This window comes from Benincasa hispida, chromosome 3 (genome assembly GCF_027475165.1).
Source record: "Benincasa hispida cultivar pf3 chromosome 3, pf3_genome.v1.1, whole genome shotgun sequence".
NCBI classification, from domain to species: Eukaryota; Viridiplantae; Streptophyta; class Magnoliopsida; order Cucurbitales; family Cucurbitaceae; genus Benincasa; species Benincasa hispida.
In genome coordinates, this window is record NC_143480.1 from 53,733,599 (window position 1) to 53,749,311 (window position 15,713).

A 15,713-nucleotide genomic window follows, 5' to 3' on the forward strand; every position below is an offset into this window, starting at 1 on the left:
TGGATAGATCTGAGTTCGGTTGAATACAAAGTTCATAGTGCTTGGTACCGCGAAGATAACGAATGAGTCATTTGACAGCAGCCCAGTGACTATCGATAGGACACTTTAGAAACTGACTGAGTTGATTTACCATGAAGGTGATGTCTGGCCGAGTGTTGGTGAGATATTGAAGAGCCCTGATGGTACTTCGATACAAGAAAGGATCGGTAAGAGGAGTACCACTGTGAAATGATAGTTGTTTGTTCATTACATTTGGAGAAGGGGCAGCCTTGAGATCCAACATGTTAAGCTTTTACAGAAGGTCGTCAACATATTTCTCTTAGCTAAGTAGTATCCCTTGTTCTAAATATTTAAGCTGTACACCAAGGAAATAGTGAAGAGGACCAAGGTCCTTCAGTGCAAACCGATTATCTAACAAATTGACCAGCCGGTGTATAAGAGTAATATCATTCCCAGTGAGAATCACATCATCCACATATACTACCAATAGTATAATAGTTGATCATGTTTAAAAATATAGAGTGAAGTATCTAACCTAGAATTTTGGAACCCCCAAGATAGAAGTTCTTCTTTAAACGTGTTGTTCCAAGCCTGAGAGGCTTGTTTGAGGCTATAAATAGCCCTATTCAGTTTGCATACATGTTGAGAATATTGAGGATCAACATACCCGGGTGGTTGGCTCATGTATACATCCTCTTCCAGCTTACCATTCAGGAAGGCGTTTTTGAAATCAAGTTGTCTCCTTTTCCACATAAGCAACAACAAGAGTAAACACTATACAAATGGTTGAAGCTTTAACGATTGGACTAAACGTTTCAAAGAAATCAACACCTGGAGTCTGATGGAAACTTTTTGCAACCAACCGTGCCTTGTAGCGTTGGATCATTCCATCAGGATGTCTTTTTATTTTGAAGACCCACTTGGCACCTACAACATTCAAAGATGGAGAGTATGGAGTAAGACTCCACGTACCATTTTTCATGAAAGTCGCATACTCTTCATCCATTGCACCTCTCCATTGTGGTGTGTTGAGCGCATCATTCACCTGTGTAGGCTCGATCATGGACCAATCTTTCTTTGACTGAGTGTTCAGTATCTGAGGCTTGAAAATTCCAACCTTTCCCCTGGTTATCATAGGGTGAGTGGGAAGGTGAAGGGGAGTTGGTGGATGGGTAGTGTCGGGTGAGGACTCAGTTGTAGGGAGAGGTGGTGTATTAGTTGTATTCGATACAGCAGGGGATTGGGGAGGTGTAGGGTGTAGTGTTTGATCAGCTGATTGATTAAAAGGCATGGTGTACTAGTTTGAAAGCAGAGGTGTGGTTGTATGAGTGGTTGGTGAGGGAATATTTGCGGCAGGGACAGAGGCTGAGTCGTTTGTGTCTGGAAAAGAAGGTAGAGTGTAAGCAGAGGCAGGATTGCTAGGACACAGGCGAGGAGAAGGTGGGGTAGTTTGGGGTAAGGTAGGGGCAGTAGGCAACCAAGGCACGGGGGCTATTGGTTGTGTTGGGGCTGCTGTTGTACCTGTAAAATTATGCTAAAATGGAAAAGCATCTTCATTAAACACCACATTTCGAGATACAAAAACTATCCCAGACATGTTAAGGCATTTGTACTCTTTATGCTGAAGGCTAGGCCTAAGATAAACACACTTGTTCGTGCGATAATTCAGTTTATGGCTATTATACGGTCTTAAACAAGGAAAACAAGCACATTCGAATACTTTCAGATCTTCAAACACTAGCCTCTTACCAGTCAATACCTCAACAGGAAACTTACCTTGTAAAGTCGGGGTTGGCATACCGTTTATAAGGTAGGTAGCATATGCAAAAGCCTCCCACCAATAAGTAAGAGGAATAGACGCTTGAGCCAGTATGGTAAGTCCCTTTTCAACAATATCCCTGTGTTTCCATTCAGCCCGACCGTTTTGTGCCGATGTATAAGAACATGAAAAAAGTGAAACAGTACCCTCTTTTCCACACAACTGATGCACTTTAACAAACTCTCCCCCATTATCTGATTGAAGTGCTTTGACAGCCCCATTATATTGTTGTTTAATCAATAAGGTGAAATGTTGATAGGCTACCATAGTGTCACTCCTCGGCCACAAAGGGTAAATCCAAGTGTACCTATTATAGTCATCAACAAATATAGCATAATAACGATACCCTTCAGATGATAAGAGTGGTGCAGGCCCCTATAAATCAGTGTGAACTAAATTAAACATGTTATTGGATCTTGACTCAGAATTTGGAAATGCTCGAGATTTTCCATACTGGCAGTAGTCACAAAATTGAACTTTATCATTAATAATAGTAGGAAGGAATGTTACATTGTTTAATGATAAGCTCTAGAGTTTTCAAAGCAGGATGACCAAGTCGTTTGTGCAATACATTCTTAGACTTTCATTTTAAGGGACTGACTCAAACTAGACACATTCAAAATAGGTAGGTGATTATTTATGTGCATTGTATTCTTCCAATTAGACTCTTCAGTGGAACTCCCTCTCGAACAAACTTTAACATCCTCAAGTTGGTACAGGTCATCTCTAAGCTGCCCCTTCAGCATGATTAGCCTCGTGTCCTTGTCCTTGATGAGACAGAAACCATTATGAAACTCAATAAGTATATTGTTATCCTTAGTAAGCTTGGACACACTCACAAGGTTTTTGGTAATGTTAGGTACACATAAGACATCTTTTAAATTCAGTTTAACATGTTCATTCACAAGAGATGTATCACCTATATGAGATATCTTAAGACTGTCACCATTTGTAACTACAACTGATTCCTTACCTCCATATTCAATCGAGTTCCTTAGGTTGGTGTAGTCTGCTGTTACATGGCTTGATGCACCACTGTCTGCAAACCAGCTCGGATCAGTAAGGATTTCAGGACTTGCCATGTATGGTTGAGGAGTATGTGAGGTCACGAGGGCAGATTGATTTTGTTGAGAAGACACTTTGTTTTGCTGCTGGTTGACATGACCTTCCCTGTTCTGAGAAAAATTTGGTGGTGCAAGCTCTTTGTTATACCGACCATAACAATAGTATGTTGTGTGGCCAAGTCGACCACACACTTGGCAAGTTGGTTTGTTCCTCTTCCCCTACCTCGACCTTTGTTACCTCCATTTCCTCTCTGATTTCCACCAGAATTGTTGTTGTTGCTTCCCTAAGGCCTTGAATTTGGATTGAAAGGAGAGCTTCTTGTGTTGGTAAGGTTAACATAAGCATTGTGACTAAAACCAGTTGTCACTTTGTGCACAGCTTGGTGATCTAACTATTTCTCAAACAAAAGTAATTCCGGCTACATATCTAACCAAGATACATCTGCTTTACTCTGAATAGTGGCAACCACAGCATTGTATTCCTCATCCAATCCTAGGAGTACCTGTGACACCAAAGCCCTAGTCGAAACTGGACTGCCAGTTTGTTCGAGGTTATCAGAATTACTTTTCATAATTCTCAAATATTCTTCCATTTTTAAATTCCCTTTTCGAGTGGATTGAAAAACTTGCCTGAGATAATCTTCCTCTGCACGTGATTAAACACCAAAGAGTTTGTTGATACTGTCTCACAGCATTTTAGCGCTCTCGCATCCCATGACTTGGACGGCTACTTCAGGAGTCATAGAATTATACAGCCACCCAAGGAGTAACTGATCGACTGCCATCCATGCTTCAAATTGAGGATTAACCTCTATGACTAAGGTCGAGCTCGAACCCCCTGCACTTCCACTTGAGAATCCATCAGATATGGGACCTCCAGCAGCAGCTTCGCCAAACGACGCAGCACCTGAGACATTTGCATCTCCACCTGCAGGTTGAAGATACATTGGAGGACATGGGTTTTGGCCGGTGAGATATTCTTCAAGCCAGTAGCTTCTTAATATCGATAGAGCCAGATTCTTCCACAATAAAAGTTGCTCCGATCGAGTTTGATTGAGGTGATTTGGTTAAGAAGGTGGTTTAATGGAGGGCTGCTGAAGATGGTATTCGTAGGGTGCAAGGAGAAGCTTGTGTTGGAGTTGGCGTTGGCCATAAGGAATGCTTTGATACCAAGTTAACATTTTAGGAAAACGTAAAAGGAGAAACAAACACAGAAAAGGCAAGCTGCAAAGGAAGTTGAGAAGACTGCACCAACGGCTATCTTGAATATTGATTATTTCACCAATACAGAACAAGTCGGCTGCCAATGTTTTTAATATACAAACCCTAGAATCAAAAGGGCAAAAATAGAAATTGAATAAAATAATAATAGTGTATATGTGTCACCATGCAGTAGGTGGTCCTTGGATTAAATATTCCTTCTCCTAATAGATTCGGTTGACTGGGATAAGGCCACATCACCTGCTGACTGTCCTTCCAGGTAGACTCACTGTGCCATTTGTATTGTTGATGTGGACAACTCTTTCCTTGTCCTCAATAATTTAGACTTTTTCAATGATATATTATTTTTCAATCTTCACTAATCTATAGTATTTTATTATTAATCATAATTGACTTCTAAAATTTATTTAGGATAACCATGAGAATCGAGATCAAATTTCTAAGATGACACTTCTATAATTATAAATATTTTCGTTATTGACTTCGAGATAAGAGGTTTGATCCCTTAAAATTGGTGTCAAGGGAATGCACCAAAGTCATTATGATACATCGACCTTATAGATGGATATTTCAATGATTGGTTAGCGGCTAGCTGAAGAAGAAGAAGGGCCAGGGCCATACCATGGGGAACTGAATTCAACTACTTCAAATCGCCTCTTCTTCATTCCTCTGCTCCGGCCATTTCTCCGAAGCTTCGATTTTGATTCGAGGTCTCAAAAGTACTCTCACCGCTGGACTTAATCCCGGTCCACTCATCGTCATCCACAGATGATGTCTCAGACACTCTTCGCCGCCTCTTCTCCGTTAGTACTCTTCACCTTCCATTCTTAAATCTTATCCATCTTAGTTGTTCATCTTAGTTTGTTCAATTTTCCTTTCTCTGATTTCTAGTGGAGTTGTTCTTCATACCGGGAGCTGGATTTTGATTGTGTTGCTGTGTTTGTAGCTTAATTTTCTCGTTTAGTTGTATGATTTGTTCGGCTTTTTTTGTTGAAATGTTGCAGATGCCAAGTTGTTCTGTTGGATTGCAACTCTAAAGGGTCGAATTCGATGCTGGTTCCTCGCAATCTGATGAACTACGGGCTCACTAGAGGTATCCTTCCTGGATGAACCTTTTTTTTTTTTTGGAGGTGCTGTTTAGGTTAGAGAACGGCAATAAGTTACAAATGTTTTTAAGTCTGAAAATCCCTTTTATCAGTTTTTGTTATTGTCCGTTTCTCTCGTGTCTTTAGTGGTTGAATGAATCTCTATTTATTGCTAACCTAGGTCAATTTAGGGATTTTGATGCACTTTTTCATTCAATTGAAGTGTCACTGTGTTTGCCGCAATCATTCTACAAAACTTGTCACTCTTTTTGTTCTTCCTATTGAGTATTTAAAAGGAGATTTTGAAATATTAGTTTCAGTCTTACGTTTCTTGCAAACCCACTGTGTCTATATCTCTCTATATATTTGTGGTGCAAGTCATCTTCAAAATCAATTTGAAATGTGTCTTTAATCATTCAAAATTAATTAAATATTTGATTCATACTATCAAAATTGATTTTAAATATTTAGAAATCACACACAAACATGTCCTTATTTTGCATGCTTGTGTATTATTTTGTAGTGAGCAAAAAGCTGAAGGTTTGTCGACTCAGGGCTGGCTTCTGGGACTCTATCAAATCCGGGTAATTGGAGATATGGCTATTGTGGTGACCCTTTTGCACACACTGCAATTTTATCGTAAGCATGCTATGGCAGGTTTCGTGGTGACACCATTTTTAATGTTCTTTTCGTATGTTAAATATAGGATATAGGTATTTTCAGTTTTGTTGTTATATAAATTGGGACCTCTTGATGTTGTTTTATTGACCACTTGTAAGTATCGGGGTTAGATAATCCTTTTCTTTATGATGAGAAATTGTAAGACTCCACATGTTCAATATGCTACTTTTTATCAATGCCGGCCACTCTTTTTTTTTTTTTTTTGGGATTGAAAACATGAAAGGTTTGTATGCATATGCATACCAGGCTCCAGCTATGTTGATTGATGTATTTTATGCTGATCAACTAACGAAAATATTATCTTAAAACAGTTCCTTAATAGGGAAACGAGGAGGACCCTATCCAAGGACGTATGTTATGTAAACAAGAACAATGAAGGCTTCAATAAGAAAACAAGTAAACACTGTAGAACTTAAAATCATTTACCATGCTCTGCTCCCTTATAGGATCCTCCTAGAAGGTCTCTCACGCGAGGGTTATTTAATGTATAAAAGAGGTATTTGCAGTAGACATGAAAAAATCATTTAACGTTGACTCGATGAGCATGTTTATTAACCTGTAAGCAAATCAAAGTTTGAGATATTTGAGTATGATTATGGGTCTCTCTTCCTCTAAATTTCAGTTTCATTGAAATCTCGTGGTGGGTATCTTACATCCTACGGAGTCACTGACAAGCCTGACCCACCTACTCGATTTAAAAATGGAGTTTCTGCTTCTTATGCAGGTTCTTGAACAATAATACTACCCAAGTGGTTGAACCTCCTTCCACACTTCAGGAAGAGGAAGAAGAACCCTTGCCTGAGGAGTTTGTTCTTACTGAGACAACATTACCAGATGGAAATATTGAACAAATAATATTCTCTTCAGGTGGGGATGTTGATATATATGATCTTCAAGCCCTTTGTGATAAGGTTAGTCATCAGATTTAGCAACCTAAGAAGAAATATTAGTTTTGTAGACCACGAGTTCATTTACGTGCCCAGGATCTGGATTTTTTTTCCCATTTAATTAAATTTTACGTACTATATATAAAATAAAATATGTGCTACTTCATCTATCCTCTTAGGCCTGATGTTATTGCGAATTTGTGATGCACATTATTACAAACAACCAATCTATGAGTAAATGATATATTTTTGTTGACAGGTAGGTTGGCCACGTAGACCACTGCCAAAGTTAGCTGCAGCCCTTAGAAACAGTTATATGGTAGCTGCATTACATTCAACACGGAAGTCGCCTGTTTCAGGTATTTTATTGTGATTTTTCGTTCATTTTTGGTACTTCTATGTCTGAAAATATTTATGAACATCTTATTGTATTTTGAGAAGTTCTTTGACAGAAGAGAATACACAAAAGAAGCTGATTGGGATGGCTCGTGCCACATCAGATCATGCATTCAACGCCACCATTTGGGATGTTCTTGTGGATCCTTCTTATCAGGTTCATTTGCTATACTAAAGACCAACAAATTATGCATATTTCATTGTGGATTTGTAATTAATTAGCCTTCTACGTCTATGTAGCATACCCAAATTATGAATTGAACTTATCTGTAAATTCTGTGAGGTACCTAGATAAGGGTATAAGTGTGGTATTAGTAAGGGGTTTAAGGATTATTAGATAGGAAGTTAGTTACTGAATGTTGTTATAAATAGAAAAGGAGGGTGAGTGAGTGGTTTAAGGCTTGAGTTAGTATGCTCAAGAGGGAGGTTCCCAAGTACCTTGAACTTGATTTATCTTGTAGTATTTCCTTTATATTTGAATATATTCTAGATCTCGATCCTAATTAGGAAGCATCACAACAGATTTGTTTTGGTTTGTATCTTTTACTATCATGTCCAATACCCAAAAGTTGGCATTGGACTTGGGTGCAGTATCCCAAGTAGGTATTGAACATGTGTCTTTTACTACCATATCCAATACTCCAGCCTGTTTGAGTGGGCCGGTAATCTCTGCCTTGTTCCTTTGAACTTTCTACAGACAGAAAGCATAAAGTTCCTATGCTTTTCATATAAACATCACTCCCTTACTCCGATACATTCTTTACTTGGTCCCCTGACCTCTAACTAACTTCACCCTGAATTACCTCTCTTACCCCTCCTTTATATTGTATTAGGATCGGCCTATAGGATTTCATTGACACATACAAGTTGGCTATTGGTGGTCAAGATCATAATTTTTTTTTTCCCCCTCTTCCTTTCAAGTCTAATAAGCTTTCAGCTAGATGTATTAAAGAATAATCAAGTGGCAATGAAAACAGGAGTTTGGGTATTAAGTAAGCTCAGAAGACAGCGAATATTGACATCAAAAGATTGGGGGCAAAAATCCATTCTTTTGGTTGTACTAATCGGAGAATAATTTGAGGGCATAAATTTGATTTAAAGCCATGCTATTGGACTATCTTGTAATATTAGAACCTGAATTGATGTTGTCTTTTATACTATGCATATGCTAAAGACACTAATACCAGTGATGATGCTTTTGTGGTTCAGGGTCAAGGCCTCGGCAAGGCCCTAATTGAAAAGCTTATAAGGGCACTTTTGCAAAGGGACATTGGCAATATAACACTCTTCGCAGATAGTCAAGGTATAGTAGTCTCTCTTAAGTGCTTCCCCAGGAAACCACTATTGCATAGATTTTTTAACATTCTTAGAATATTACCTGGTCTGAGGGTATTCGTACCTACTCTTAAAAAAATAAAGATGCCTTGAATACTAGCTATATTCATGTTGGCTACTATCATAAATCTGTTGCACTACATCTAATGCTTTTTGATCGGTTTCGGGCAAATACTTTCCCCCAACCCCGACATCACAATTGTAGGACCGCGAACTTATTCAAACTCCAATTTTAGCTTATGAAACAATTTAGATTGAATTTAAATTCAGCTAAAAGTCTGAAACAATGTGCTTGTCGCAGTGGTAGAGTTCTACCGGAATCTAGGTTTCGAACCCGACCCTGAAGGAATTAAAGGGATGTTCTGGTACCCAAGACATTAGAATCTTTGCTTGGACAAGGTGATATTTCTTTCTCCCCATGTTTTGTTGTATAACGCAGGATCTTGGATTGGAAATAGAAGAAGACCAATGAGTTATATTTATATAATTATTGTGAATTCTGTATATACACTTCATATTTATGAATAATATCCCATTCCTTGTGTGCCAACTTCTTTTTGGTGTTGTATAGGCAGTTTTTAGATTATGTGTTGAGACAACCCTCACCATCTTTCTCCATATGAATATTCATTCCATTACAGGATTATTTGGCTCATCTCTCTCTCTCTCTCTCTCTCTCTCTCTCTCTCTCTCGTTTTCCGTTTATTATTGACTTTTATAAATTTCTTGTTCAAGTTACCATACTTTTAAGCTAATAGGATATGACGTACGTTAACTTCCATTGTGTTTCCGTAAATAACATTAGATTAATGAGCTGAGTTCGGTTGGTGTTCTATATGGTTCCCTCTGTCAAAAGATTATCCATCTTCCTATCTTAAGTGAATATTGACATAAGGGGTGAAAGTCGGTTCAGTTTCGTTCAGTTTTAAGGTCAATCAAAAACTAAACCAAATCGATTGATTTTATAAAAAAGAGATCTAAATCGATGTCCAATAAAGAACAAACCAATTGATTGATTTTTAATTTTTTATTTGATTTGGTTTATTATCGATTTGGTTCTTAGTTTTTGGCTTTTGTTTTTTTTTTCATTTTTTTTATTTCCACTTTTGTTTGAATGGATCCTTTTTGCTATTTTCAAATTAAAATTGAATTTTTTTTTCTTAGGTTAAAATTGGATTTTTTTTTTTTTTTTTTTTACTTTTTTCTAGATAACAAACATACATGTACCATTGGTCTTGTTTCTAAATAACAACTAGATATATATGTACCATAATAATTAAAATACTAAAAGGTACCTAAGGTTAGAGTTTGTTTTCGAGGGGTATATATATATATCATCGGTTTGGTACGGTTGTAATTGGTTTTTTAAATTAAGAACCAATTATTTTTTGTTTTCTCCATATATAAACCAAGTTGTTCAATTCTATACTAAAATATCAAACCAAACTAGTGGGTTGGTTTGTTTTTTTCGAATTTTCAATTTTTTGTTGCACTCCTAAATGGCAATGCTCTCTTATGTAAGATTTTTAAAAGGTTTAAGTTTGTATTTAATTTGTAAGTTTAAGTTGTAGATTTTCTATTTCTATAGGAAATATAAGTCCGTCAAGTTATTTGATTTCTAGACTTTTTATTCTAAATTTGTGCGTCAAATGTCCCTTCATAGTTTTTCTTGGATGCAAAAATTACGACACTAGACTAAATGTCTTGTTCAAGCTATAGATTAATTTCTTTTTCTAGCTTCACAAATTGTTAAATAATTACTTAACTTAAAAGTTTAATCTATTAAAATACGATGCATGATTGACCTCACATGTAACTTCGAACATAGGTCCATGAAACTTAATTGGTCCAAGGAGTTAGTGGGTCCTACTACTAAAAAATATCACTTTTATATTTTACTCCTTATCCTATAAGTCTTAGGAATTTACAACTCTCTAAACTTCATAACTTCATACTCATTATTCCATTTTTTTTACCCCAAATACCCTTTGAAGAGTTAACTTTGTAGAAGAGTTTAAGAGGAGTTAACGTTGAATACGATTATCTTCTTAATATAGAAGTTTCAAATTTTTTTCAAAATTCATTGTCGTTTACCATTCAAACATAGTTCATAACTCCATATTTGGATCTACTAGTCTATATCACATCTTGGAAATATATCATTCTTGGATTTATCAAATGTTCAAGATTTGTCTTTATTCATTCAAATTCTAGATTTTCTAATATATTTCATGGAAGAAATATGAGTATATCTTCCAATTGACCACATGAATAGTTAACAACTTAACATCAAAGTTTAGGTTCCTTGTTGGTGGAGTTTTTTCTTTTTTTTTTTTTTTTTACTCATAAGATCTGTTTGTTTCACGGTTTTCCTATATGATTTCAGACAAACATTTAACATCCTTGTTTATTTTACATAATTTCAGTTTTTAAAATACAAAATATTATTATCCAGAGAACTTCAAAACCCATCTAACATGAGTTTTTTAATACTTTGCAAAAGTTTGAGATTTTTATGCCTAGGAGATGATCAGTAGAAATATAACTTAATATTTAATAAATTAATATCAGTTATCCATTATTATTAATTTTAATTAATTATTAAATATAAATATATTAATTAGATGTGATAAATTTCAACTAATATCTTTACAATTAATATTATATGCTATTTTAACTATTTAATATAAAGTATTATTATGATGATGATTATCAATATTCTAATCAATTTATAATAATTTAATTATTTTTAGTAATTAATTTAAATTAATTACTTATATTTAATAAATATTTAATATAAAAGTATTTGTTTTTTATTTTTATTGATTAAATAATGCTAAATTTATTTGATGACGACAATAATTGATCTCGTGTATTTATTTAAATAATTATTTAGTTTTGATTTCTTTATACAAAATTGGTAAATTGAACCATTAATTATCTTACATATGTAAACACAGAAATTAATTATTCCAGACATTCAAATCTCAGATATTTAATATCTATATCCATGGAACAATGTCTGCGATCCAAACCGATCGTTAAATAATTTCATTACTTTGAAATAGCCAAACTTTTTTTAAGATAAATGACCAAACTACCCTCAGATTTTCTAGGGTTTTTGTTGGATATAATAAAACAATAGTCAATGGACCTCCTTTTTTGCCCTTTCCCATTTCTTCTAAAAGATAACAATGATCACTAAATCATTTTGAAATTAGGGTAAAGTGATTATATAGAAGACTTTTCAACCACTCTTCATATAATATAAGTAATGTTCAAATTTTCCTCCCACGTTCAAGACGACCTTTTTTAAAAGCTTGAAAAATGTCCCCCACGCGCCTTCCTCTCCATCAAATCCTCATCCCATTGACCTAGTTTCAACAGTAGTTCGAGTTTGACTGAGCTCGGGTTTTAGCTAAAATTGGTTTTGGAAGTGTTCGTAGATTGAGTTCGATCGGGTTAAGATATATTTTAGTGACCCTTTGAATTGTAATTTTTTTTTAACCCAAACAATCCTTATCAAATAATAAATCCAACTCCGGTCAGGTTTAGTTTGATTTATTCGAGTTATTTAAGTCATTTATTCAATTTTTTATTAAAAAAAAAGTGAATAAGATATTGAATTAAGATTTGCAACTCATTTTTAGTATATATTTTGGAAAATTACTCTCCAAATGCTTAAACTTTTAATTTATAGGCTAAAACGAGCATAACCATATAATAGAATCTTCTTACTCTCAATTATCAAGAGATTCGTGGTTCGAATCTTCTTACTCTCAATTATCTAAATAAAACTTTTAATTTAGAAAAGTTATCTGGAGAATAAGTAATTATAAAACATAATAGAATCGAGAAAATAAAATAAATATATGTTTATATATAATTGTATAAAAAAAATAGAATTTTATAATATGTTTAGATTCATTTGGTTCAATCTATTCTAATTTCAAGTGAATCCATTAACTAATCAAATTTATAAATTTTTTATTTATTTGAATTATATCCAACCCAAATAAATTGATAATCCAATTTAAATTGGATTAATCGGATTTTTTGGATCATTAGATCTTTTCAACACTATAATAATCAAAATTGATTGAATCAAATGGTTTAATTAAATTTGATCCAAACTTATATGAAACAAGCGACAGAGGAAAATTATTATTATTATTATTATTATTATTATTTGAAAGGACAGAGAAACTAAATTGATTGTACTGTGATTTGTTGACTTTTTTTTTTTTAAGTTATTATCATATGGGAAGCTCTGTGTTTAGATTTTTTTTCATATTTTCTAATATATTATTTTAGTTCTAAATTTTTATATTAAAAAAATAATTTTAGTCCTTGTCATTATTTTTCTTTCGTAAATTATTTAACATATTCATTTAGCTGATGAATATATGTTTATATATAGACTAGTATTTTAGGCCATGTATTAGATCACTTATTTGGATTTTTTAAATAGATTCATGCCTATAATATTTTTTCCATGCAAAGTGTTGAAGGACTAAAAAATAATATTGGAAAGTCAAAGGACTCAAACAGAATAAAAGAAATAGCATGGGAAAAAAAAAAAGAAAAAAAGAACTCGACTTCATTCAACTAAAATACCGTTCAACAAAATAGTTTAATAAAAATTTAAATTTAAATAAATAATATAATTTTCTTAGCTCAACAATGGTGTACTAAGTTAAAATATTTACTTTCCTCACTATCGAGTTGATCAAAATTGCTAATGACTTGATCATTAGAGTTGGTGATTAAGGAGCTATTTGGATTGACTCAAGAAAAAATCGTTTTTCAAAAAACTTTTTTTTATTTAAATATTTTTAATAAAAAATGGTTAAAATACACTTGAAAAACTATTTTGAATGGTTGTCAAATATTTCAATTTCTTCTCAAATGACTTATTCTTTAAATTAAACACTTGAAAATATATTCAAACACAGCTTAATTAAGTACCAATGATGCTACATCTTATAGTTTTGTTGGGCAATTGTATCGTTTTTTCATACTATAAGAAATTCATCATTGAGACTACAGTATCAACTGTATTTTTTTTTTTTTTTTAGTTATTTAGGTCATATTTGATAACTATTTTGTTTTTTATTTTTATTTTTGAAAATTAAGTCTATGGACACTACTTTCACCTCCAAAATTTTTCTTTTGTTATCTACTTTACACTGATGGTTTAAAAAACCAAATCAAATTTCGAGAACTAAAAAAATAACTTTCAAAAAGTTGTTTTTTGTTTTTGAAATTTGGCTAAGAATCCAACCATTTACTTAAGAAAAATGCAAATCATTGTAACAAATGTTGATGAAATAGGCTCAATTTTAAAAAAATAAAAACAAAAAACCAAATGGTTACCAAACAGGACATTTATTATTGAAATGTTTTAAATAATGACAAGTGTGCTAAAGTGGGCTTAGCTCAATCATAATAGTCACAGTCTTCCTTTTAAAAGTCGAAGATTCAAACCAAACTTCTACCGGTATTGTACTAAAAATGACATATACGTATAATACTCGAGTAGATATATGATGGGATTATAAATTTAAATACACCAAGTTAATGGAATATTGGTGGGTGATTATTGCATGATCATGTCAAATAGGGTACATACATTATCTTAAAATATGATCAAATATAATATAATATTTTTGCTTGGTATATTTATTCAAAAATATCATTTTGTTCTTGTATTCATAGTTTATTCTATTTTTCTTTCTACATTTTCAAATGTCTAATTTTAGACTTTAGTACTTATATTTTTAATAGATTTTAAACTTAGTCTTTGAAGTTTCATTTTTATAAATAATGATAATAATTTTCACTTAAAAAAATAAAACGCTATAATTTATTATTTATTTAATAAGAAATATTTTCATCGATTTGACTGGAAGCTCCATTTGGCTGAATTTTTATGTAGTTTGTTGTTGTATTTGCTACTTTGCTAATGTATATATATTCTTTATTTTTGTTTTCGACAAAAATACTGAATTAAATACGTGAAATGAAGAAATTGAATCTCTAATTTCGAAGTTAATAACTTAATACAAGCACTATGCCACATGAGTAATATATATTTATTTAATAGGTCATTTGGATTATTAGCTTGAAATTAGGAAACTTGTACAAAAATTAATGTTTGGTTAGGTAATTAAGTTTAATCTTAGTTTTTTCTTTTCTTAAAATACCAAGTTGGTGCCAAGTCCAACATAATTTTGGTAAGTAATTTATTAATTATTATTTTAAAGGTTCATGATTATTTCCACCCTTGATAAAAAAAAAAATAAATAATAATAATAAAAAAGACTTTCTCTTAACATCTTGAAAATATATTAATATTTGAATGCTCTATTTTTGGGTAAATTGGAAAAACTCACCCTAGAGTACCAATAGTAATCAAATTTTCAATTATGAAAATTGATTTTTAAAATTTATATAAGTGTTAAAATTAGACTCTTGAACTTACATAATTGTAAAAATTGTTTAAGTTAGAAGGCTCAATTTTTGTCATTTGGGGGTTTAATTTCTATAACTATGATAAGTTTCAAAGTCCAATTTTAACATTTATATAAGTTTGAGGACTCAATTTTTACAAGGAAAAGTTTAAGAGTATAATTACAACTATCATCAAATTTCATGGGTGATTTTTGCTATATGCTTTTTTTATTAATATAACATTACACTACATATTGTAGACAGAGATCTAAACTTTCACTTTGTGATAAGTTTATTAATGTTTTAACTACTTGAACTATATTTAAGATGACTTCCACTATACCATGTATATAATATATTAGTATTATACTGGGAAACTAAAGGTAAAAAAAAAAAAAGAGTGGTATTGTTCTCTCACTTGTTGGACCATTTGTTTTTAATTTTTAATTATGACTGTCTGAGATTGTGTTTGCAACAATCGTAGAAAATAATTTTATAAAAATCTTAATCGCTTTTATTGTTTGGTAAATCAAATTATTAAATAATTTAAGAGAATCACTTTTTAAATCCTAACTAACCTGTGAAAGCTGAAGCTGATTGTAGTAGCTTTTGAATAATAAATAGGTAGTTTAAATCATATTTTGACTTAAAATTTTTTAAATTGTCTGTTTTAGTTTCTAAATATTGAAAAGAATAATTAATTTTATTCCTCGACTTTCACAATATCTATTTAATTGGTCTCCAAACTTTAAAAAAAAATTATTTTGATCTT

General features: G+C 32.7%; 1 protein-coding gene across 2 annotated transcripts; it reads left to right on the forward strand.

The window, feature by feature from the left end:
* The first annotated feature begins 4,492 nt into the window (after positions 1-4,492).
* Positions 4,493-9,038, forward strand: NSI (nuclear shuttle interacting). 2 transcript variants are annotated; one of them, XM_039024980.2, is made up of 8 exons: positions 4,493-4,907; positions 5,109-5,197; positions 5,713-5,773; positions 6,595-6,781; positions 7,017-7,116; positions 7,210-7,310; positions 8,363-8,456; positions 8,790-9,038. In XM_039024980.2, the coding sequence occupies exons 1-8, from the start codon at positions 4,873-4,875 to the stop codon at positions 8,867-8,869; spliced, it is 747 nt and encodes a 248-aa protein (XP_038880908.1). In that variant the 5' UTR covers positions 4,493-4,872; the 3' UTR covers positions 8,870-9,038. The 2 variants fall into 2 exon arrangements, with proteins under 2 accessions (XP_038880908.1, XP_038880909.1); XM_039024981.2 differs by having other exon boundaries at positions 7,213-7,310.
* The last annotated feature ends 6,675 nt before the right edge of the window (positions 9,039-15,713 follow it).